This window comes from Podarcis vaucheri (assembly GCF_965113315.1).
Source record: "Podarcis vaucheri genome assembly, chromosome: 7".
Classification (NCBI taxonomy): domain Eukaryota; kingdom Metazoa; phylum Chordata; class Lepidosauria; order Squamata; family Lacertidae; genus Podarcis; species Podarcis vaucheri.
The window spans coordinates 78072276-78095706 of record NC_138765.1 but is presented as its reverse complement, the minus strand read 5'-3'; the positions used below and the strand labels follow the sequence as shown (position 1 = coordinate 78095706).

The 23431-nt window shown below is 46.6% G+C and overlaps 1 protein-coding gene across 2 annotated transcripts in view; it reads left to right on the top strand.

The window, feature by feature from the left end:
- LOC309536209 (solute carrier family 2, facilitated glucose transporter member 5-like) overlaps positions 1–23096 on the top strand; it is a 29694-nt gene extending 6598 nt beyond the window's left edge. Inside the window, exons 3-13 of one of the 2 annotated variants that reach the window (XM_082230192.1) lie at positions 3430–3528; positions 6494–6654; positions 8259–8383; positions 11237–11389; positions 12977–13102; positions 15348–15535; positions 15878–15988; positions 17210–17311; positions 19325–19400; positions 21461–21588; positions 22797–23092. In XM_082230192.1, the coding sequence (XP_082086318.1) occupies positions 3430–3528; positions 6494–6654; positions 8259–8383; positions 11237–11389; positions 12977–13102; positions 15348–15535; positions 15878–15988; positions 17210–17311; positions 19325–19400; positions 21461–21588; positions 22797–22970 (1443 nt within the window). In that variant the 3' untranslated portion in view covers positions 22971–23092. Of the gene's footprint in view, positions 1–3429; positions 3529–6493; positions 6655–8258; positions 8384–11236; positions 11390–12976; positions 13103–15347; positions 15536–15877; positions 15989–17209; positions 17312–19324; positions 19401–21460; positions 21589–22796 lie in introns of both variants that reach the window. The other variant, XM_082230193.1, reaches the window with a different exon arrangement.
- Positions 23097–23431: the final 335 nt, after the last annotated feature.

Below are 23431 nucleotides of genomic sequence, written 5' to 3'. Positions count from 1 at the left end.
ACAAGGGCCCTGCAGGACTTGACATCTTTCCGCAGGGCCTGCAAGACAGAGCTGTTCCACCAGGCCTTTGGTTAGGGCACAGCCTGACTCCCTCCTTTGGCAATCTTTACAATACTTTAGTTTATGGTTGCCATCAATTCTGATTTTAATTAATTCTTATGATGTTTTTATAATGTTGCACTATTTTAGTGTTGTTAGCCGCCCTGAGCCCGGCTTCGGTTGGGGAGGGCGGGATATTAATAAAATTTATTATTATTATTATTATTATTGTCATATGGATGTGCATTTTCTTTTGCTGGCATGAGCGTAGCCCATTCTGTCAATAAGTCTAAATGTCTAGTATGCACCCTGCCCCGAACAGATGCCTCGAGTGGACTGCCGCTCCTCCCACTGCCACTTAACCGTTCCACCATCCTCAATCTTTCCACCCTCCCAGATTCTCACTCCTGGCCTCAGTGGACTCATCCATCACCCCTCCGTGTCCTTAGGGTGAATGGGTGGGTCTGTGTGACGCAGGAAAAGAAACCTATTAGTAAAAGAGTGATTGGTGTCTCCCGCTGCCAGGCCCAATAATGCTTCTATTGCTTTTCTGCTTCTGTATCCCCTGCTTGGTGCAGTGCATGCAAAACATGTTACAGAGAATGATGTCTAGCATAATCGGACCCCGCGTTATTGCTTTAATGAGAGATTATAGACCCATACCCCAGAACGAACCTAAGTATTAGGTTGTTCATAAGAAGAGTAGGGAGTGAAGGATTAATCTTCATATTAAATGCACATAGTGAGTTTCTGCTATGAACTTACTTCTGTAAATTGTGGTCAAGCCAGCGGCCAGACAGGCTATGGGGCCATTTCCTGCCTTGCGCTTCCTGCTTCAGTAATGCAAGATAAGAATAGACACGTACAAGAGGCTGCTTAGCTAGCAAAAAAGGACACGTGTACGAAGGAGGTGGGAGGGACTGCTAAGCAAGCAGAAAAGCACACAGGGGTAAGAGGAGGAAGTGCTTAGCCAGAAGTGCTTAGCCTGCAATATAGATATGCCCTAAAAGGGAATAAGTGAAAACTTGCCAGCTGATTGGGGAAGTTTTGGGGGAGGTCTTGAGAGGTGGGTGAATGCTTTCAGGTATAAGAAAGTTTGCTGATGTGTATTACTTTGCAGCCAGATTTCAGAAATGATTCTGCTGGCTGTCTCTGTGCACAGATAAAACCCTTTTCTCCAAAGAAGAAACTTTCCTGGTGTTATTTTACTCTTTCTTTGGTCCTGGGGACGCGGGCAAAATGATTCCCTGGCGAAATAAGGCTTCAGGATGGCGATGACATGTAAGCCTATAATAATGTTGCAGGCTTGAGGGGCTCAGTCTGGATAATTTCCATGCGGTCCCTTGCAAGCCTGTGATTTTATGTAGCTAGTGAGGCTTAGAAATTGAGTTGCCATATGTCAGGGACCGTGCTGAGTAGGGCTGCATGGAGGAGGAATGGTGGAAGCCTCCCCCCCCCCCGATCTGGATCCGGATCCTGAATCTTCCCAGGAGCAGGACAGTATAGATTTGGAACAGTGGTTTGCAGATGGACATGGTTCAGAAGGCAGAAGCTGGGAAATGGGGAACAGCTAGGACATGGGTAGGCAACCTAAGGCCCGGGGGCCGGATCCAGCGCAATTGCCTTCTCAATCCAGCTGGCGGACAGTCCAGGAATCAGCGTGTAGAATGTGTCCTTTTATTTCAAATGCATCTCTGGGTTATTTGTGGGGCCTGCCTGGTGTTTTTACATGAGTAGAATGTGTGCTTTTATTTACCATATTTTTCGTTCTATAACACGCACCCGACCATAACACGCACATAGTTTTTAGAGGAGGAAAACAAGAAAAAAAATATTCTAAACGAAACAGTAGATGTATGATTTTTGTGGTTCATGCTGTGGCCACAGACATGTGATCTGACAGTGAGTTTGGAGTAGCCCAATGCAAAAATCCTGAGGATCCATGTGGATCCATGCTTTGTAACCACGTTTTTGCAGCACTGCGGCCCCAGGCAACAGTGGGTGCGTGATTTTTTTGGTGCAAGCTCTAGCCATGGACATGCTATGTGATCTGATGGTGAATTTGGGGCGACCCAGTGCAAAAATCCTGAGAATCCATGTGGATCAGTACTTTGTAACCACGTTTAAAGTGGGGAGGGAAGGAAAAGCACTCAAGGGACAAAGGACACGTGTGGGGTGGGTGGAGAAGGATGCTGTTAATAATGCAGAAGAGGGGTATAAGAGGAGAAGGCTCCTCTCCCCTCCCGCTTTGCTCCTTTAAAGAAGCAGGCTCTCTGTCCCCCTCTCCTCTCCACTCAGCGGCTCTTCTCCCGCTTTGCTGTTTCAAAGCAAGCCACGGAGGAGGGAAGGAAGGGGAACCATGGATCCTCTGCTCACGACTGCAGCAGATCCCCCCCGCCACCCGTAGGCATTCTCTTCATAACACGCAGACATTTCCCCTTATTTTCTAGGAGGAAAAAAGTGAATGTTATGGTGCAAAAAATACGGTAAATTAAAATGCATCTCTGGGTTATTTGTGGGGCATAGGAATTCGTTCATATATTTTAAAAAAAATATAGTCCGGCCCCCCACAAGATCTGAGGGACAGTGGACTGGCCCCCTGCTGAAAAAGTTTGCTGACCCCTGAGCTAGGAGAGGAAACACTGGAAGAGAGAAGGTTAACAGATTCACTTTCTCTGGAAAGCATTCATCTGCTCAGCCCAAGGTCAAGAAGAGCTGATGAGGTGGCAGCACAGAAACCACGGTGGTTATGAGATCAGGTTACAAGACACAGTAGTAACGTGGATGACTAGGGATGAAGTGGGTGGAACCCTTAACTGGGAGCACCGCCATGCCTAGGACAGGGATTCTTTGTTCTCTCGCTGTGATCATTAAAGTTTCTAACTGGTAAGAATACTCATTTCCTTGGTTCTACTTATCTACTGCCAAGGGGGGGGGGGGGGAGCCGATTCCCTGAAGCCTGAGACCATATTTCAAAAAGCGAAAATCCGGACATAAAAGTTGTGGAGTTTTTTGTGGGGGTTTTTTTGCAAAGTTATGGAGCTTTCTTTGCAAAATCTCAAAACAAAAAATGATGTTTTTGAGCTATTTTTAAGGAAATTCACCAAAAACGACACTTCCGACATGGGTTGCCATATGCTCGGATTTTCCCAGACTTTTCTGCATTTTTCCGCCTGGCCGCTGTTACAGATGGCCGAATCCCAGCTATGTCTGGGAAATTCTGGATGTATGGCAACCCTAAATTCTAGCAAGATTGAATTTTCATTATCAGCGAGACCTGCAAGGCCTCTTTTTTAAGCAAATGTGTCATGCATCAAAATCTAACAAATATTTATGGAGGTTGGACCCCGTATGCTAAAATTCATGGTTTCTGCTGCTCTGTTCCAATAGAAACTGACAAGCATCCTGGTGCTAGCTGCAATGACTGCTGGTTTTGGATCGTCTTTCCAATATGGCTACAACGTCTTTGTGATCAACTACGCAGCAGAGGTACAGTCTGTTATTATTTGTTCAGAGCATTCGCACGCTATTCTTAATATATGTAGGGTTTGGGGTCAGCGTTGCTTGTGCAGGTTCTTTGCTGTTCACTTGTGTTCCTTTGGTGGTGAGAGAGGCTGGGGTTGGCCTAGGGTGTGGTTGTTCATTTGTGGTTGGCTGTGGTGGTCTTTGTTTTCATGTGTGAGTGGGGTGGGTGGGTGTTTTGGATCAGGTTAGCCATATTGATTTGTATGCTGTTGGTGGATTTTTGTCATTGTCTTGTTGGGCTGTGTGTGTGATAAAGGGGAGCCATACTGGGGTGAAGGCGTCGTCTTCTATTTGTCTCCATGTCAGTTTCAGCTTATTGGTTAGTTTTTCTAGTAAGGCTGTTTCCCATACTATTTGGTACCATTGGTCCATGCTTACTCCTGACAGGTCTCTCCGGTGTCTGGTTATGATGTTTCTATTCTTAGCCAACAGTACTCCCAGAGTGGCTTACATGCAGTTGATTAGAACGAAACAATCCCTGCCTGCAGGTTTACAATATAAATTCACAACATGCAAGAAAAAAGGACAGGGAGGGAAGGGCACGGGGAAATAAAATTCAGGCACCAATTCTTCAATGGGAGTTCATCTAATGACCAGCAGGCACAGCTGTGGTGTAGCATGGGCTGCCAGTGTCCGGGGCCATGTGGGAAAGGGAGGAAGGGAAATGGCATGCACATTCAACTGCCTAACGGCATAGCTGTCAACCGTCCCTTATTTGGCGGGAAAGTCCCTTATCCCAGTGCTGTGTCCCACTGCTGTCCCTTATTGATGATGTCCCTTAAATTTCCAGGGTTTCAAAGGAATCAGCTCCTCTCCCTCCCTCCCTCCCTGCCAGCCAGGGAGGAGGGAGGCTCCAGCTGTGTTGCTTGGCTGCGTTGCTCACCCAATAAGGAGTCTACGAACGACTGGGGGGTGGAGCTTGCATGCCTTGTGCCTATCAAATCGGCCGCGTTGCCTGGGTACTCACCTTTGCTCAGCGCTTCCCAGCAGAGAGGTAATGGTGGTTTTCCTTGCTGCACCCCCTTTGCTGGGTTGCTGCGCTGTGGGAACCACCGCTTGAGGCTTTGTTTGGCTGCTGGCTGGGCTTTCTGCCTTTGGCTTGGAGGGGCTCAGAAGTTGAACATACCTGTGCTTTGGAAATCCCTTATTTGGGCTGCTGATCCCTTATTTCTGAGGCTGCTGGTCCCTTAATTTCAAATCTGTAAGTTGACAGCTATGGCCAACGGTGTCTGCATCAACCAGGAGATTGCAGTCACCGAGATAAGAAAAGAAGAATCGTTTCTCTGGGGAGGTCACTTCCTGGTTTGCATGGAGAAGCGACAGAAGCACACAGCTGTATTGAGGCAGCACCAGCTGTCAAAATTTTGCGACCCTAACAATTTTGCGCCCAGGGCAACCACCCCTGTGCCCCACTATGCTGTGGCACAGTTCAGGGGCAGGAGGATGGAGCTGAGCTTTGGGGCAAAGCTGATGGAGCGAGCTCAGCTTCCCATCTCTCCCACTGGTGGAATGGCTGAGGGAGAGGAGGCACAAGAGCCTTGCAGTGTGGGCAACTCCTGTATACCTGAAGGAGCGTCTCCACCCCCATCGTTCAGCCCGGACACTGAGATCCAGCGCCGAGGGCCTTCTGGCGGTTCCCTCATTGCGAGAAGTGAGGTTACAGGGAACCAGACCGAGGGCCTTCTCGGTAGTGGCACCTGCCCTGTGTAACACCCTCCCTTCAGATGTGAAGGAAATAAGCAGCTATCCTATCTTTAAAAGACATCTGAAGGCAGCCCTGTTCAGGGAAGTTTTTAATAATTAATGCTGTACTGTTTTTAACACTTGTTTGGGAGCCGCCCAGAGTGGCTGAGGAAACTCAGCCAGATGGGCGGGGTATAAATAATAAATATTATAATTATTGCAGGGGGTCAGTGAAAATGTTCTACCTTTCCCTATTTAGCACAGATATTTCTAGTATTTGTTCTGTCATTTGCAGAAGATGGGGGGGAGGAATGGGACCTTGGACCACTTGCACACAATAAGTTTAATAAGAAGCAGAGAGACAGAAGGTTCAGGTGAGTAACACAGTCCATCGATACGCTAATCCACACCTAAACATGTTTTCTCCCTTCATGGTGGAAAGATCCGCACTATATATTTACTGCACATTTAAAGGACATGAGTTCCCCCAAAGAATTCTGGGAACTGTTGTTCTCCCCTTTTGCAGAGCTACAGTTTCAAGAACCCTTAACCAACTACAGTGGTACCTCGGTTAAGTACTTAATTCGTTCCGGAGGTCCGTTCATAACCTAAAACTGTTCTTAACCTGAAGCACCACTTTAGCTAATGGGGCCTCCTGCTGCTGCCGTGCCGCCAGAGCATGATTTCTGTTCTCATCCTGAAGCAAATAGTACCCTTTACCCGGGGTACTATTTCTGGGTTAGCGGAGTCTGTAACCTGAAGCGTATGTAACCCGAGGTAAAGGTAAAGGGACCCCTGACCATTAGATCCAGTCATGGCCGACTCTGGGGTTGCGGCGCTCATCTCGCTTTATTGGCCGAGGGAGCCGGTGTACAGCTTCCAGGTCATGTGGCCAGCAAGACTTAGCCGCTTCTGGCGAACCAAAGCAGCGCATGGGAACACTGTTTACCTTCCCGCCAAAGCAGTACCTATTTATCTACTTGCACTTTGACATGCTTTCGAACTGCTAGATGGGTACCACTGTACAGTTCCAAGGATGCTTTGGGGAAAGCCATGTCCTTCAAACGGGGGTTGAGAGAGTGTGTGTTTGCAATCAAGGATGTTGAACGAGAACCACAAACACGGTAGTCAAGGGTGCCTTGCCCCTCCTGGTCAGATCTGCCTGGCCCCCAAACCATGGTTTACTGTGGCTTAATGTGCAGGAAGAAGACCCTGATGCTGACTGTTGCACGCTCTTCTCTCCTAGTTCATTAAAAGCTTTTACAACGAGACCTACCGATGGAGGAATCACATCAGCATAGACCACAGCTTGCTCCTATTCCAGTGGGGTCTGACGGTTTCATTCTTCCCAGTCGGAGGCATGGTTGGGTCTCTTTTGGTGGCTCGTCTGGCAGATAATTGTGGCAGGTACAGTGATAACTCAACCCTGGAGATGAAGGTTAATTGGGAGTGAAAAGGAAGGCACGAAGTAGGGCAGATACCCCACCATGAGAATCTGTGCAAAAAACTGAAGTGTGCAAGCGACACACATAGTCTTCTTAGTCTCTCTATTTTGCTTGCTTTCTTGCCACCTGGAGATTCAAACTTTCCCTCTACTACCTGGAGGGGAACGGGCTAACCTGGAGCTCTGGCAATCCTTGTGAATGACCTTCTTATCCCAGGGCCTATGAAAGCACTATGGGGAGGGTGTTGGAGGGGAAAGGCTGTGCGGCTTCTTGTGATCCAAATCTCCCTTTTACAGGAAAAGAATCTACATCAAAGCATAGGAAGCTGTCTTATACTCAATGAGGCCATTGGCCTACCTAGTATTGCCAACACTGACTGGCAGCAGCTCTGAAGGCTTTCAAACAAGGGAGATTCCTAGCCCTACCTGGAGACGCCAGGGCTTGAACCTGGGATCTTCTGCTTGCAAAGCAGGTGCTCATACTGCTGAGCTATTAGGTACCCCTGCCCGTACGGGCCAGTCTTGCCAGACTCTCGGGTTGTGCACTCATCTCACTCTATAGGCCGGGAGCCAGCTCTGTCCGCAGACACTTCCGGGTGACGTGGCCAGCGTGACAAGCTGCATCTGGCGAGTCAGAGCAGCACACGGAAACGGCGTTTACCTTCCCTCTATAAAGCGGTACCTATTTATCTACTTGCACTTAGGGGTGCTTTCAAACTGCTAGGTTGGCAGGCGCTGGGACCAAATGACGGGAGCACACCCCGCCGCGGGGATTCGAACCGCCGACCATGTGATCGGCAAGTCCTAGGCGCTGAGGTTTTACCCACAGCGCCACCCGCGCCCCCCTCCGTTAAGACAAATGGTCCACCTAGCTCAGTATTGTCTACACTGACTGGCAGCAGCTCCTCAGCTCAGCATGGTTTACGCCAGTGTTCCTTAACCTTGGGTCCCCCAAAATTGTTGCACTACAATTCCCATCATTCCCGAACCAGTTTAATCAATGGTCAGTGATGGTGGGTGCAACAGTTCAGCAAGACCTAAAGTCAAAGAAGAAGAGTTTGAAGAAGAGTTTGGATTTGATATCCCGCTTTATCACTTCCCCAAGGAGTCTCAAAGTGGCTAACAATCTCCTTTTCCCTTTCTCACCCACAACAAACACTCTGTGAGGTGAGTGGGGCTGAGAGACTTCAGAGAAGTGTGACTAGCCCAAGGTCACCCAGCAGCTGCATGTCAAGGAGCGGAGATGCGAACCCGGTGCACCTTATTACGAATGTACCGCTCTTAACCACTACACCACACTGGCTCAGAATACTGACCTACACTGACTGGCAGCAGCACTCTGAGGGAATCAGAACAGTGGTGTTCCTAGCCCTATGTGGAGATGCTAGGGAGCAAGCCTACCTGGCCTTTCCAACAATTAACGAAACCAGGACAAAGTACCAGTAATTAAATTGTAGCAGCAGTAACAGTAGCATAGCAGTTGCAATTTCCTCTGCCTGATACTTTTCCATCTGCTTTTATACATCCATCAGTATCCACCCTGCCCTTTTCCCCCTTGCCTTTTCAGAAAACGTACTTTGCAGGTGAATAATATTTTGGCCATAATCTCTGCTGTCCTCATGGGCTGCTCCAGAGCAGTGCACTCCTTTGAGTTCATCATCTTTTCACGTTTGGTTATTGGAATATGTGCAGGTGAGTCGGACACAGGAGGTGTTGTTTAAATATATGTGCTGGGCATGCACGTCCTTTGACCTGGGCCTCTCCAGACATCCTGTATATTGTGCATTCACAATTATTGTGATCGTGATGGTATTGGGGTGGTATTGGCTTGTTTACTGTTTCGCGCCTGCAAATGTTTTGGGGGTGGCTGCTTTGCTTCCTACAGACAGCTGTATAGTGGTCCTTGGTCATAGGGGCGGGAAAAGAATCATAGAGTTGGAAAGGGCCCCCCAGGGGTCATCTAGTCCAACCCCTGCAAGGCAGCAATCTCAGCTAAAGCATCCATAACAGATGAGCATTCAACCTCCGCTTTCAAAACCTCCAAGGAGAGCCCACAACTTCCCAAGGTTTTCCCAGCTAAGTTATACTCATAGGAGACCCACTGAAATTAATAAATTTCAGTGAGCCATGTCCATTCACTTCAACGGGTTGTTGGTCCAAGACTAGTCCTACTCAGAGTAGACCCATTGAAGATAATGGGCATGGCTCACTTACTGTAGGTTTATTAGTACCTATGAGATCATATTACCCCATATATGCCCACTTGATCACTTTGATCTGCAGAACTGGCACTGTTGCAGGTTTTATTCTGCATTTGCCAAGAAATTGATTTTTTACCTACACTTTGGAACCCACCGCCTATTGATATCAAGCAGACACTTTTGGGCATGTGTGTTTCATTGTGACTTTTAGCTTATCGTTGATTTAAATCCTTTTTCTTTTTCTTTGAAGGTTGTAAATAGTTGGTTTTAACCAATAATTTCATTGTTCTATTCTTTTTGTAAACTGCTGTTATAAGACTGCTTTAAGGATGGTTTTTGTTTTTTGAAAAAGTATTATATACTTTTTGTGAAATAATTAAATAATTTCCAACAGCTCTACTTTGAGCTACACTAAGTGTCTTTTAACCTTTTTGTACACGGTTTGTATTGTATGTTTTTATGTATTTTCAGTGCTTTTCTTCTGGGCGGACGCAGGGTTACGCTTACCCCTAAACATTTTGTGAATCTAAGTTTGGCCTCATTGAGGGGCAGTATTTCAATATGAGTAGGAAAATGAGAGTACCCCTAAACATTTTTAAAGAAAAAAAGCACTGTATTTTTGTTATAAACGCCCTGAATATTTTCAGAAATGAAAGAAAAGAAAAAATCAACACCTGCTTGGCTACGGCCCAATGAGTCTTGTTATAGATCTGGGGACACGGGGTGGGGGTGGGGGGTGAATCCTCCTAAGCCGTAGGAATGAAGGAAATACTCAGATTTTGATTAATTCTGTAATAAACAAAAATCTGCCCTTATTCCCTTATGGGGAAAACAAGAGCCCTTATAGAGTCCTTTGTAGGTTCTCCATCGGTCAGAGAAAATAACAGAGGCCAACCAGAGAATATTGAGAAGCAAAGCAGCTCGTAAGCCTGATCTTTATTGAACTGTTGCAACTGGGTGCCCCCTTCACACGCAGGAGGAGGACCCAGAACCCAGGTGTGCCTGCCCTTATATAGACATTTAAAATTGGCCGCCCTGGAGTCCAAGACCACCCCCAGAAACATCATACATACATCACAGAAGGGGTGTAGCCCAAGACCACCCCCTCCCCAGACACATCATACCTACATCACACAAGGGGCGGTCTGCAACAAAAATCTGAGAGCGTTGTTTATCTCGTCTGACAGATTACCTGTTAATGCTCATTTGATTGGATGCTCTGGGGAGCCTGGCCAGTCTTTTGTAATGATAAATACTTAGTTCCTGAGCCAGGTCACAGGCTCACCCTATTCATACACAGATATACCCTTAAGACAGGCTTTGTGAATGAAAAGACAATGGGAAGAGTTTTCCATTTTCCTTTGACCTCGCAGAGAAAACATTTGGTCAGTTTTTTATTTCAATCGGGATCTGGACTAAGACACCAACTGCAGAGCTGGGCCAGATGGGGAAATCCTGGGCTGGCTTATGTAAACCAGAGTACAACAGAGGCCATTAACAAGACAATGGAACCCCCTCTCGCCCCCAGGTGTGAACAGAGACTGGGGATTTGGAAGGTTGCCAGGGTAACTGCTCTGGGGAAGGGCAAGGGGTTTTCTGGGAGGAAGAAGGGGCAAAAAAGCTGAGATCTATCTTGGAGAGGGAAGCGAAAAGTTCATAGCTGTGGGCCATGTTGTAAGATCTGGACTTCCTCCATGCAGACGGAAGGTGTAAATGGGTGAATGAACGATATTTCTTGAAGCACAACAGTCTCTGCCGTATCTTCTGTTCTCCAAAGGGACACAGACCCTGTATGTGTGCCTGGGACCCCATGGGCTCTTGCCACCGCTTGGCAGAGGGAGGGGCAGGCACCCAGCTTTTTAAACAGTCTGCTCTGAGTAGGACTTTGCATTGCATGAAATATACTCGGAGTCGAGTGTGGATTTCATGCTCTTTATTCAGCTCATAGTAGTGAGGAATGAATGTTCCCCCAAAATATCTGCTTTATATTCATTATTTACACAATGGGTCGCACGTGATTGGCTAATTCCAGGATTATCCCATGGGCCAATCAGGTTGCGGATTCACTTCCACCTGGAGCTGGATTGGGTGGCTCCTGCGGACCAATCATACTGCTGCATTGTTCTAGGACCAATCAGACTGCTGCATTCTGAATCCTATTGTTCTAGGACCAATCAGACTGCTGCCTTTTGGATCCTATTGTTCTAGGACCAATCAGACTGCTGCCTTTTGGATCCTATTCAACTCAGTACATAACAGTCTGCCAGCCCAGAAATATGTTCAGATGCTTCTGCGCATAGCCTATGCACATTCAATTGTCTTTTTTTGTTGACCTTGTCAACAGGGATCTCCTTCAGCGTGGTTCCCATGTACCTCACAGAGATTGCCCCCGAAAACCTGCGAGGAGCCATAGCCATCACCGGCCATTTCTTTATCATCTTTGGTAGCCTGATGGCTCGCATATTTGGGCTTGACAAACTCCTAGGGACCCAAGAAGGTAAGTCTGAGAGATGCCCCCTTTGGCCTCTTGACACAGAGGTGGCTCACATTGCTTCAAGGGTCAACCCTCTAGCCACACCCACTTCTACACTCTGGCCACGCCCACAAAGTTTGAATGTGAGTGTGACCGGCCCATTTAATTTTTAAACCCACCCACTCACGCACACCTGGCATCCTGTCCAGACATGTAGTTATTGACATGTGGTTTAACAACCAATCTGTCTCTATAGGGAACTCTGGGAACAGTAGCTCTGTGAGGGGGAACAGGGGCAACTCTCAGCCCCTTTTGCAAACTACAGCTCCCAGAAGTCTTTGGGGGAGAAGCTATGAGGGTTTAAAGTGGTATCATAGCACTTTAAATGTATGGTGTGAATTTGGATCCTGTGTGCAACATGGTGTTATATGAAAAAACTGCTCCTTTTTCCTTATGTGGCATTCCCATATAGAGTCCTTAAGTGGGTTCCCTATTGGTAGGAGAAAGTAACAGAGGCCAACCAGAGTATATTGAGAATCCAAGCGCCTAGTAAGCCTGATCTTTATTCAAGGAACTGTTGCAACAAGGTCCCCACTCACCACACGCAGGAGGGAGGAGAACCCTGAACAATGATGCGCAAGCCCTTCTGTAGACTTTTGAAATTGCCCACCCTGTAGCCCAAGACCACCCCCCTAAAACATCATACATACATCACAGAAGGAGCCAGTCTACAGCAGGAATCCTGTCTGCCAGGATACCTAATAATGGTCACTGATTGCATTACCTCGGCAGCCTGGGAATTCTTTTGTGGTGGTTAATACCTTAGTTCCTCAATCCAGGTCACAGGCTCACCCTATTCATACACAAATACGTCCTTAAGACAGGATTTGTAAGCAAAAGACAATGGGAAGGCTTTCCCCATTTGCCTCCCTGACTGCAGAGGAATATTTAAGGTCATTGGGAGAGTCAAAATGGCTTCAGGATTGCTCTCCCATACTATTTCAGACACGTGGTTCATATATTTAGATATGTGTGCATCTATGAATATTTATTCTATACAGTGGTACCTCGGGTTACATACGCTTCAGGTTACATACGCTTCAGGTTACAGACTCCGCTAACTCAGAAATATTACCTCGGGTTAAGAACTGTGCTTCAGGATGAGAACAGAAATTGTGCTCCGACGGCGCGGCAGCAGCAGGAGGCCCCATTAGCTAAAGTGGTGCTTCAGGTTAAGAACAGTTTCAGGTTAAGAACGGACCTCCAGAACGAATGAAGTACTTAACCCGAGGTACCACTGTATTTGAGACCTTAAAATTCTTATAACAATGATCTTCAGGTTTATGCCTTGCTCCTATAATGCTTGGTTTATATTGTTTGGTTATTCCTATCTAGTCATTGTTTGCTTTTTCTTTGTTATTGTTTATAACTAAAACACACAAAAAATTATTTTTTTAAAAAAGAAATTCACATTGAGGTGGCGGAACGGGGTGGGGGTGACAACACGCGCGACAACACACACCTTGGCGGGGGCCAGATACTGTCTCTGCTCTATGGATTAGCCACCTAGTTGTGCTATCACATTTCATGTCTCTTACCATCTGTGTGCAGGTTGGCCGTTCCTGCTGAGCCTCACTGGGGTTCCGGCATTATTTCAGCTCATCTTCCTGCCTTTCTTCCCCGAAAGTCCTCGGTACCTCCTGATCCAGAGGCATGACGAAAAAGCAGCCAGAGAAGGTAGAACTGAATGGGAAAATGTGGATGTGGTTATTATCATCAGTCTTCATGCCCCAAACCTTTAAGCCCAGGGTTGTACGCCACTAATTAGAGTAGACCCACCGAAGTGAGTGAGCACCAAAAGCGCTGCTGTTTTCCCTTTCTGTGCGAGGTGGCCTAATAAGAGCCTGCTGGATCAGGCCAATGACCCATCTAGTTCACCATCCTGTTCTCACAGTGGCCAATGAGAAGGAACAAGCAGAAGATATAGAAGCATGATTAGTCGTGCCAACAGGGTAAAGAACAGCTTCTATCCATGGGCTGTTAGGCTGCTGAATGAAAAGATAACAACAGGGCAACTGACTTTCGGGTTTGGTGGGTGTGCGTCAGTAAACGAGGGAAATTAAGACTAAGAGAGCTGAGTGGGGGGTGCTCATGTAATCTCACTGTATACAAGTTGTACAAGTGACGATAAAGTATTTCAATTTCTTTTTTTAAAAAAAAATTATTAAAATAATTCAACATTAATACACACATATTGTGAATATACAAGCATACAAACATACATTTCATACAATCCTTAAAAATGTTCAAACGTACCTACACTCAATCCCACAGATAATTCCTTTTCCCATCACCATCCACCACCACCCATCCCACCTTTGTGTTAGACTTCCAATCTGCTCAATTGCAATTTCTTTCCACTTCTATTACTTTCTTTCACACACCATTAACCTAATTTCATGCTCCTTTTTCTATTATACAATGTTATCCATCTTCTTTAGTATTTCAGTATTTAAAACAGAACTTGTTTATTCTAACAGGAGTTCTGATTTTTCAATATGGTCTCAAAGGAGAAGATAGAAAGGCACTGGAAGGTGTTTAAAGGATACTTGCAAAACCATATCAATTTCAGTTTCAATTCCGGACCTGAGCATGAGCCCCTTACCCTCCTGTGGTTTCCCGCAACTGAGATTCAGAAGCATTCCTGCCTCCAACCGTGGAGGCAGAACACAACCATCAAAACTAGTAGCAGTTGATACTATAGCCTTCCTCTCCATCAATTTGCCCAATTCTCTTTTAAAGCCATCTAAGTTGGTGGCCGTCGCTGCCTCCTGCAGGAGAGACTTTGGTAGTGCACTGAATTCGTTTCTTTTGTCTGTTCTGAATCTTTCAACATTAAGCTTCCTAGGATGTCGGTGAATTCTAGAGGGGGGGGGGGGAGAAGCTTCTCTCCATCCACTTTCTGCATGTCACGCGTAGTTGTAGCACAAGGGAATTTGCAGGGTGCCTTCCGGACTCCTGCTACTTTGCAAGAGGGATTCCTGTGCATCCTTGAACAGTTTTGCACATTGAAAGTGATTTTAAAATGTTATTTTGCCCTAGGACAACAAATCTCCTCCTCTTTTTTTTTTTTTAAATCAACTTTTGGTAGTTTGGTAGTTTGGAAAGAATGAATGGTTAAAGGGAAATTGTAAAAACAACCCAAAAGCAAACCAGAGAATGCTGCTTGTCATATAGCAAAAGTAAAGGGACCCCTGAACATTACTTCCAGTCGTGACCGACTCTGGGGTTGCAGCGCTCATTTCGCTTTATTGGCCGAGGGAGCCGGCGTACAGCTTCTGGGTCATGTGGCCAGCATGACTAAGCCGCTTCTGGTGAACCAGAGCAGCGCACGCAAATGCCGTTTACCTTCCCGCCGGATTGGTACCTATTTATCTACTTGCAGTTTGATGTGCTTTTCAACTGCTAGGTTGGCAGGAGCAGGGACCAAGCAACGGGAGCTCACCCCGTTGAGGGGATTCGAACTGCCAACCTTCTGATCGGCAAGACCTAGGCTCTGTGGTTTAACCCACAGCGCCACCCACGTCCCCCTTATCATATAACCACCCCGTAAAGATATCTGAAAGAATGTTAAATATAGACTGATTGTATGCTGTAGTCTAATCTCTGCATAAACTGGCTATGTTCTCTTTAGGCTCAGTGTTGAACTCAGCAGGGGGGAGGAGGAAGATGGGGACAAAGCTAGAACTCATTGGTTTTACTCACCATTGGCTCTAGTGCCTCCAGCCGTTCGCTCTGGCGCCCCCTACTGTTGGCCTCCCTGACCTCTGCCATATCAGTTCCGGCGGGCACCAGCCTCCACTGCTGGATGAGGCAGTGTGTACAGACTGGGGGTGGGGGGGCGCTAAGAACCTTCCAAATGCTGCTGAGCCGACATGGGTGGTCTGTGGCACTAGTAAGCCAGTCATCTCCTTCCACACAGCCTTGGTGAAGCTAAGGGGCTGCGACAACGTGGAGGATGAAATCGAAGAGCTCCACGAGGAGGACCTCTCTGAGGAATTGGAAAAGGATATGGACATCTTTACGATGTATCACTTCGATGACATATGGAACCACCTCGTCTCTGCCGTCGTCTTGATGGGCGGGCAGCAGCTCACTGGCATTAACGCGGTAGGGCAATCTCCCCGAGGAGAACGGGCCTTTTCGGTGGTGGCTCCTGCGTGTGGGATGCTTTCCGCAGGGAAGCCTGCCTGGTGCCCTCGCTGGCAGATTTGAGGTGCCAGGCAAAAATGTTTTCAGCCAGGCGTTTGGCCTTTAGCCTGGAGAACTGTAGATATTGTGGCCTCCTATAGTGGGTGGGATATTGAGCAGTGAAAAATCCCCCTCCTCACTGGCTCTCTGTGGAGAACCAAAATTAAGACTGAAAAAATGATAGAAACTGAAATGGACAGATTTGTCTGTATCCTGATAGGGGGTCATCATTCAGCTAAGAATGTCTGTTTTTCCTTTCAGGCCAGCTATTATATGGAGATACTCTACATGGCTATGGGGTTAGAAAAGAAAATTGTCGGGTATATCAGCATAACGATATACATTTTGCTTATGTTCATAACTCTCCTGGTGGTAAGATTCTCTCTCATTTCTACATCAACCCCGACGTGATGAGCTCCAGATGTTGTGGCCTACAACTCCATAATCCCTAATCATTGGTCACACAGGCTGGGGCTGATGGGAATTGTAGTCCAAAAATGTCTAGAAGGCATCACGTTCGTCTCCCCTGATATGAATGTTTAGCTCCTCCTTGTAATGCTTCTATCCCCGGCCTACTCCAAAGGCCAGCACTTTTATAGTGTGTGTCTGTGTTAAGCTGGCTGAGTTGTTCCAGTTTCCTACAGACAAACTACAAGTCCAGGTTCAGATGGCATGCAAAGACAAACCATGGCTTAGCTCACAGAGGAGGGGCAAAATGGCTGCCATCGCCTCTCCAGAGATCTGGGTGGAATCTAGACACATAAAAAACGCGGTGGAAATGCTTTTGAACAAAGTTTTGAAAAAATGATTGGATTTGCCATAGCTCACCATCGCCATCTAGTGTCACATTTGTATAATGCACTTTACAACCCAGTTTAAACGTTTTATTTGCAGCTGTATAGCTGAGTGCCTGGTTTGGCTTGGGGTTAAGTAAAAACAGAGCTTCCACCTCTGGGCCCATCCAGGCTGTTGCTAATTTCGGGTGGGATTCAGATGGGCTCAATCCCCAGTTGCATCTCCAGGTAGGGATGGGAATGTACTCTGCCAGAAACTCTGGAGAGCTGCTGCCAGCCAGTGTAGTCAATACTGAGTTCGATTGGCTAATGGGCTTCACTCAATATAAGATAGTTTTTTATATTCCTACGTCTGTAGGGCTATAGTTCAATGGTAGAGCATCTGCTTTGCAGGCAGAAGGTCCTAGGTTCAATCCCCAGTATCTCAAGGCTAGGGAAGACACCCTGGCTGAAACCCTGCAAAACTACTGCCAGTCAGTGTAGACATTGCTGAGCTAGAGGGATGCAATGGTCTGACTTGGCACAAGGGAGCTTCTTAGGTTCCTAATCACATACTAGCCAATGAGCGGCGAGAGCTGATTGGGAGGTTTAGCGCAACAAAACCTCTTCCCAAAAATGCGGGAAGCAACAAGGAAATGCACTGGAATTATCTAATCTCTCTGTAAGGTAATGAATATGACCACCCATTAAATAGCTGACATCTCCCTGCAAATAAATCAGAATGTATGCTCAATAGGCAGGCCATCTTGAAGCAGCCTTCCTCTCTCCTTCTAACTTCCCTGTTTTTTGTATCCGTTAGATCCGTTTTGCTGATTCTTCGGGGCACAGAAATCTCCTACTCAGTGGCTTGGGGATCTGTAGCATCACCTGCGTCCTCTTAGCCATGGCGATTGAATTACAGGTCTGTATTGCAAGTCCGCAAACTCTTGATGTCTGACGCTAAGCACCCACCAGCGCGGTGCCCTCAGTTCTTGGGATAATGGTAATAATAATTTATCTGTTGCATTTCTTAGTGTTTTTTGTTTGCAGAAAGTAAAGTCCCCAAGGGACTTGCAATGTAAGACAAGAATGAAAAACAAAACTGAAATAAAATAAAAGCTAAAAGCATTCTTATGCATGAAACAAAGAAGGCCACAATATCCCAAACTCCCCGAGCCTGGCTGAAAAGAAACATTTTTGCCTGGTGCCCCCAAGTAGTTAGTGATGGTGAACCTCCCTGGGAAGAGAGCATTTCATAAGCAGGTGCCACCACTGAAAAGACCGTTCTCCTGTTGCCACTCTATAGAGATGGCACATGGAGAAGAGCATCAAATGATGAATGATGCTGATTTTGTGTAGTGGATGCTGCTTTAATGGAAATTATGGGTTGCAGTCAACTGAATCCTACTCAGAGGGAACCCGTTATAATTATGGGGTGTGGTGGTCAGCTGGTGTGGTGCAGTGATTAGATCAGGGGTCAGCAAACTTTTTCAGCAGGGGGCTGGTCTACTGTTCCTCAGACCTTGTGGGGGACCGGACTATATTTTTTTTATGGGGGGGAATGAACAAATTCCTATGCCCCACAAATAACCCAGAGATGCATTTTAAATAAAAGCACACATTCTACTCATGTCAAAACACCAGGCAGGCCCCACAAATAACCCAGAGATGCATTTAAAATAAAAGGACACATTCTACTCATGTAAAAACACGCTGATTCCTGGACCATCCGCGGGCTGGATTTAGAAGGTGATTGGGCCGGATCTGGCCCCTGGGCCTTAGTTTGCCTACCCATGGATTAGATTGTTGGATTGGGGTGTGAGGAGAACTGGGTTCGAATCCCCACTTGGGTCACAAAGCTCACTGGGTGTGACCTTGAGGCCAGCCTCTCCGCCTAACCCACCTCACAGGGCTATTGTGGGAGAGGGAGAATCATGTGTGTGCCACCTGGGCATCCTCAGAGGGAAAGGTGGGATAGAAACACAATAGATAATTAAATAATAAATGAAGAAATCCATTAACTTCAGTGCTGCATACCAGCCGAGATGAGCTAAAGTCCATTAACTTCAGCGAGTCTGCTCTGAGTTGGACTGGCATTGGATAAAACCCTATAATTTTATTTATTTGTTCATTTATTTCTACAGTCACGGAACATGAACATTTACACATTAACAAAATGGTAGCTCTATGGGGGAAGCTCAGGAATTTCTGGCACCAAACTGCAGTTCCAAGAATTGCTTGCAGGAGGTGATGGCAATTGAACTGGTATAAAACTGAGAAATTTTGCAGGACAGAGCAGATAGGCTGTTAATTAAACCATGTTGTTGTTTTATTGTTGTTTTGATTTCCTTCCTCCCAAAGGTGCCCAGGGTAGCACATGCAGCAATGATATTTTTTTAAAAAAAAAAACACCACACAACTCAAAACAATTTTAAAACACTCTAAAACCAGTTAAAAACCTTTTTATGTATAAAAAAACAGTTAAAAACACTCTTAGCTGGTGATCATAGGGTTGCCAGGAGCAGTGTCTTTCAGCCATTAAATGCCTAGGTTAAACAAGAGTGTTATTAAATTCCTGAAAGTAAGTAATGAAGGGAGAGGGTGAGAGATGCACCACACCAGGGAGGACATTCCACAGACAAGGAGCCACCACTGAAAAGGCCCTGTTATGTGTCAACGCCAGCTGGGCAGTCCCCAGTGGCACCACCACCAACAGGGTGCTGATCACCTGCTGATCGTAGGGTCTGAGATGGTTGATACTAGGGAGAAGAAAGCACCACTGAGTTCAATGGAGCTTATGCCCAAGCATAGGAACACAGTCACGGTCCTATTAAATAGGGTTTTCTAGTGATAATGATTGCAGTAGTGGAGTATCTATGTCATTTGCAACCACAGCACTGTCTCTGCCTGAACTGTGAGTCCCTTTCTCCAACAGAAGACCATCTGGTGGATGTCATATGTCAGCTCATCTTTCGTTGCCCTCTTCCTCATTGGACAGTCCATCGGGCCAGGTAAGCTCTCTGATGAAGATGATTTATGAGACTTGTCCATTTCTTGTTACACTGAGCTCTCCAGTACAGTGGTACCTTGGTTTACGAACTTAATCTGTTCCGGAAGTCCATTCTTAAACCAAAGTTTCTTAAACCAAGGCATGCTTTCCCATAGCACCAGGGGACCCAATTTGCACTCAACAGGAAGCGGAACATGTTCTGTTTCCAAGGCAAAGTTCACAAACCAAAACACCTACTTCTGGGTTTGCAGCATTCTTAATCCAAGTTGTTCACAAACTAAGCTGTTCTTAAACCAAGTGTCAGCGCTGCCTCAGGTCCTAGCTCACAGAGGACCAACGCCAGTTGCTCTTTATAAACAAAAGTCTTTATTGTGGTTCATTGTTGGTTTGACATCCATGGCGCGCAGTGCTACGTCTGAGTCCTTAGACCGGCGAAGCTCCATCTGACTCCTCCCTGCCCATACACCAGTTCAAGACCCGAGTTTTGCTCCACCTTTTCCTCTCCTCCTTCTGCTCCTTTCTCCTCCGGGTCCTCCTGCCCTCTGGGGTTACCTCCTTCCTACTTTCTTCGGAGGCGGATTCTTCTGACTCCTCCCCACCCTTCCGGCGGGCTTTAGGACCTGGCTCCCAATCCTGGTTTTCTGCTGGCCCGCGCGCCTCCACATTTGAACTTGGCGCGCGCGCCCAGCTGCCTACTTTCCTCCTAACGGCTACACTGCTCCCCCCACTGCTTTCTCCTTCAGGGAGGCTGGCCGGACCTGCTCTTCCCTCCGCCCCTCCACTCTCTGACGGAGGCGTGGTCAGTCCAGCCTCTCTCTCTCCTCCTGCCGGAGGCTCTTGTGTTAACCCTTGGGATTCTTCCCCCTCGCTACGCTCTGGTGGGGAAGCTACCCCTGATTTCCAGCTGCCGCTTGGAGACTCCCCACTGGCCCCCCTTGCCCTGCCTTTGGGGGCCCCCTTCTGGGAATCCTCTGATTCGCTGGAGAGACTCATGGAATCTCTCTGATCACTGGCATATCCTCCTGAACTCCCCTCAGATTGTTCCCCCTCGCTCTCCATCTCCTCCTTCCCCTGTGGCTCAGCCCCTGAGCCCATGACACCAAGGTACCACTGTATTGACATAGTTGGACAAAGAAACACTCAGTCCGTAAAAATATATGCAATGCCACACAGACACACCCCAAACAGCTGTGTAAGTGTGCTGCCAAACATCATCATAAGTCTGAAGGGGAATCCAACATTTGTGCTGCTCAGAGTAGATCCATTGAAGCTAGCGAACGTGGCTAACTTCAGTTCGCTAATTTCAGTAGGTCTTTTCTGAGTAGAATTTCACTGGCTACAACCCTTAGTCTTTACCTGGGCCACATTCCCAACCACACATTTAAAGCAGCATCCTGGCACGTCAAGCAGTCATGGCTTCCCCCAAGGAATTCTGGGAGCTGTAATTTGTTATGGGTGCTGAGAGTTATTGGGAGAATCCTCTACTCTAGGCATAGGCAAACTCGGCCCTCCATATGTTTTGGGACTACAACTCCCATGATCCCTAGCTAACAGGACCAGTGGTCAGGGATGATGGGAAGTGTAGTCCCAAAACATCTGGAGGGGCGAGTTTGCCTATGCCTGCTCTACTCCCCTCACAGAGTTCTCTGAGAAGAAGAGTTGGTTGTTAAACCAGTCTAAGAATTTCAGTTCTTGGGGAGGGGGGGGCGGAATAGGGGCCTCCTAGCCACTCTCTGCACCTCTAACAAATGGCAGCTCCCATAATTCTCTGGAGGAAGCCACGACCGTTCTAAGTGGCATCGTAGCATTTTAAATATATGGCCAGGATGTTCAGGGCTCCTTGAGGAAGCACAAGAGATGAGTAGCATAGATAAACTTCCCTGTTTAGGGAAGTTTTTAAATAACTGATGTTTTAATGTACCGGTACTTTTAATATTTTGTTAGAAGCCGACCAGAGCGGCTGGGGAAACCCAGCCAGATGGGCAGGGTATAAATAAAAAATTATTGTTATATTATTATTAGCGAAAATGAAAATGGGGCATTCTCTCTCTCCTGGCCCAGATCCGGTTCCAGTGGTGATTGTAGCAGAGCTGTTCCTTCAGTCATCCCGGTCCACTGCCTTCATGGCTGGGGGCTGTGTTCACTGGTTCTGCAAATTCGTTATCGGAGTCGTGTTCCTTCAGATGGAGGTAAGTGGCTTTGGCTAATACATCCAAGGTTCTCTTAGAGGAGTCCCAGGTCATCAAACCTGAGCTTCCACAGACTCCACCTGCCATGAGGCACCATTGGCAGCGGCAGCAACAATGTTCTATGCTTATGATAACATTTTATTCTCCTTCTAATTGTGCTGTTTTAAATGTGCATTTGATACTTGACTTCCTTTAGCAATGTTTTCTTTTGAAATGTTTAAGATAATGGTTTTTTGTGTGTTGACTTTGCTGCGTTAAATGTGCATTCTGTAGCTGGCCTCCTTTGCAATTAAGATAAAGATTTCCAAAATTTCTCAAATTAGATAATTACATAACGACTATGTTTCATAGATTGGCTTCCCACCTACCCACCCACCCCTCCCTATGTTTTTATTCAAACCCTTTTCTGCTGCGTTATATAACAAACTCTTCTCTATTACAAAAAAAAAAACCTTCTAGTACAATTATTTTATTGTTTTTCGTCCACTGCTCATATCTCAAATCCTGCCTGCAATTTCATTTGGCTATAATGCTTTTTCAAATAGTCCCAAAAAGGCCTTCACTCATCTATTAAAAAGTTTGTCATTTTGATCTCTTGGTTTAGCTGTCAGCTTTGCCATTTCTGCATAGTCTGTTACTTTCAGAAGCCATTCCTCCTTCAGAGACTGGTTTTCTGAAGCACCTGCCCCCTCCATTTAACCTTGCTTTAGCTGTGTTGAACAAGGGTGTTAAGTTGTGGGTGAGCCATATCAGACGACACAGCGATTCTTCAAACAGCTCTTGTTTATTCACATGCCAGAACAGAACAGAACTGAAGGGTTCAGCCAGCCTGTTTATATAGAGCTCCACTAGAATTCAACAGTAACCATTTTCTGTAACTATCCAATCACTGAACGTCACTTTCAATCCCTTATTTGCATATGTGGACCTGAGTGAAAACTATCTACAGTATCCCCCTGCTGGCCCAGGGTGAGAACTTCAGTACATAACAAAGGGTGCTTCAGAGAGCGGTTTGCCAAACCGCTCTGAGAAGTGCCTCCGATCTCTGCCCCGTTAAACAGCTTGCATGGGCTGCCTGCTTGCTCGCTTGCCTGCCATTATGCTGGAGTTGGTGTGGCTGCTACTATCTGTAGCTTGATGACATTCTCTTACACACATTCCATTTCATGCTCTTTCTCTCTATCCTTTTCTCTCTTTTCTCTCTCCAGATACACATTGAGCCTTACAGCTTTCTCCTCTTTTGGCCTCTCTGCGTAGCCATCTTAATTTATGCCTTCAAGCAGATCCCGGAAACCAGCGGCCAGAACTTCCTGGATATCAGGAGGACCGAGGCAATCCGAATGACCAGGACCCTCCTGCGCATGCAAATCTCAGAGGACTAGAAACTTGGGAGACAGTCCATGCAGCGATTTGGAGATATTCTGTTCGGTTGGCCCATTGGTGATTGCAGCAGTTTCCCTTCTGGTCTGACTGAACAGCCTGGACTTTATTCCTACTTTTTCCTACACTGGACTCCGACTGCCACCACCTCTAACAGGCTGTTTTTCTATTGGTGCCTATTGCTCAGCCTTCATTATCATTATTACATTTTTGTTGATAATAACACATGCTGTATAAACTGAAGTATAATAATAATAAATCCACGTGTGATGTATATCCCTGTTTCCAGGAAGTCTGTGTGTTTCTTTTCATAGAATCATAGAATTGTAGAGTTGGAAGGGACCCTGAGGATTATCTTGTCCAACCCCCTGAAATGCAGGACTATGCAGCTGTCCCATACGGGTATTGAACCTGCAGCCTCAGCATTATCAGCACCACGCTCTAACCAAGTGAGCTATCCAGG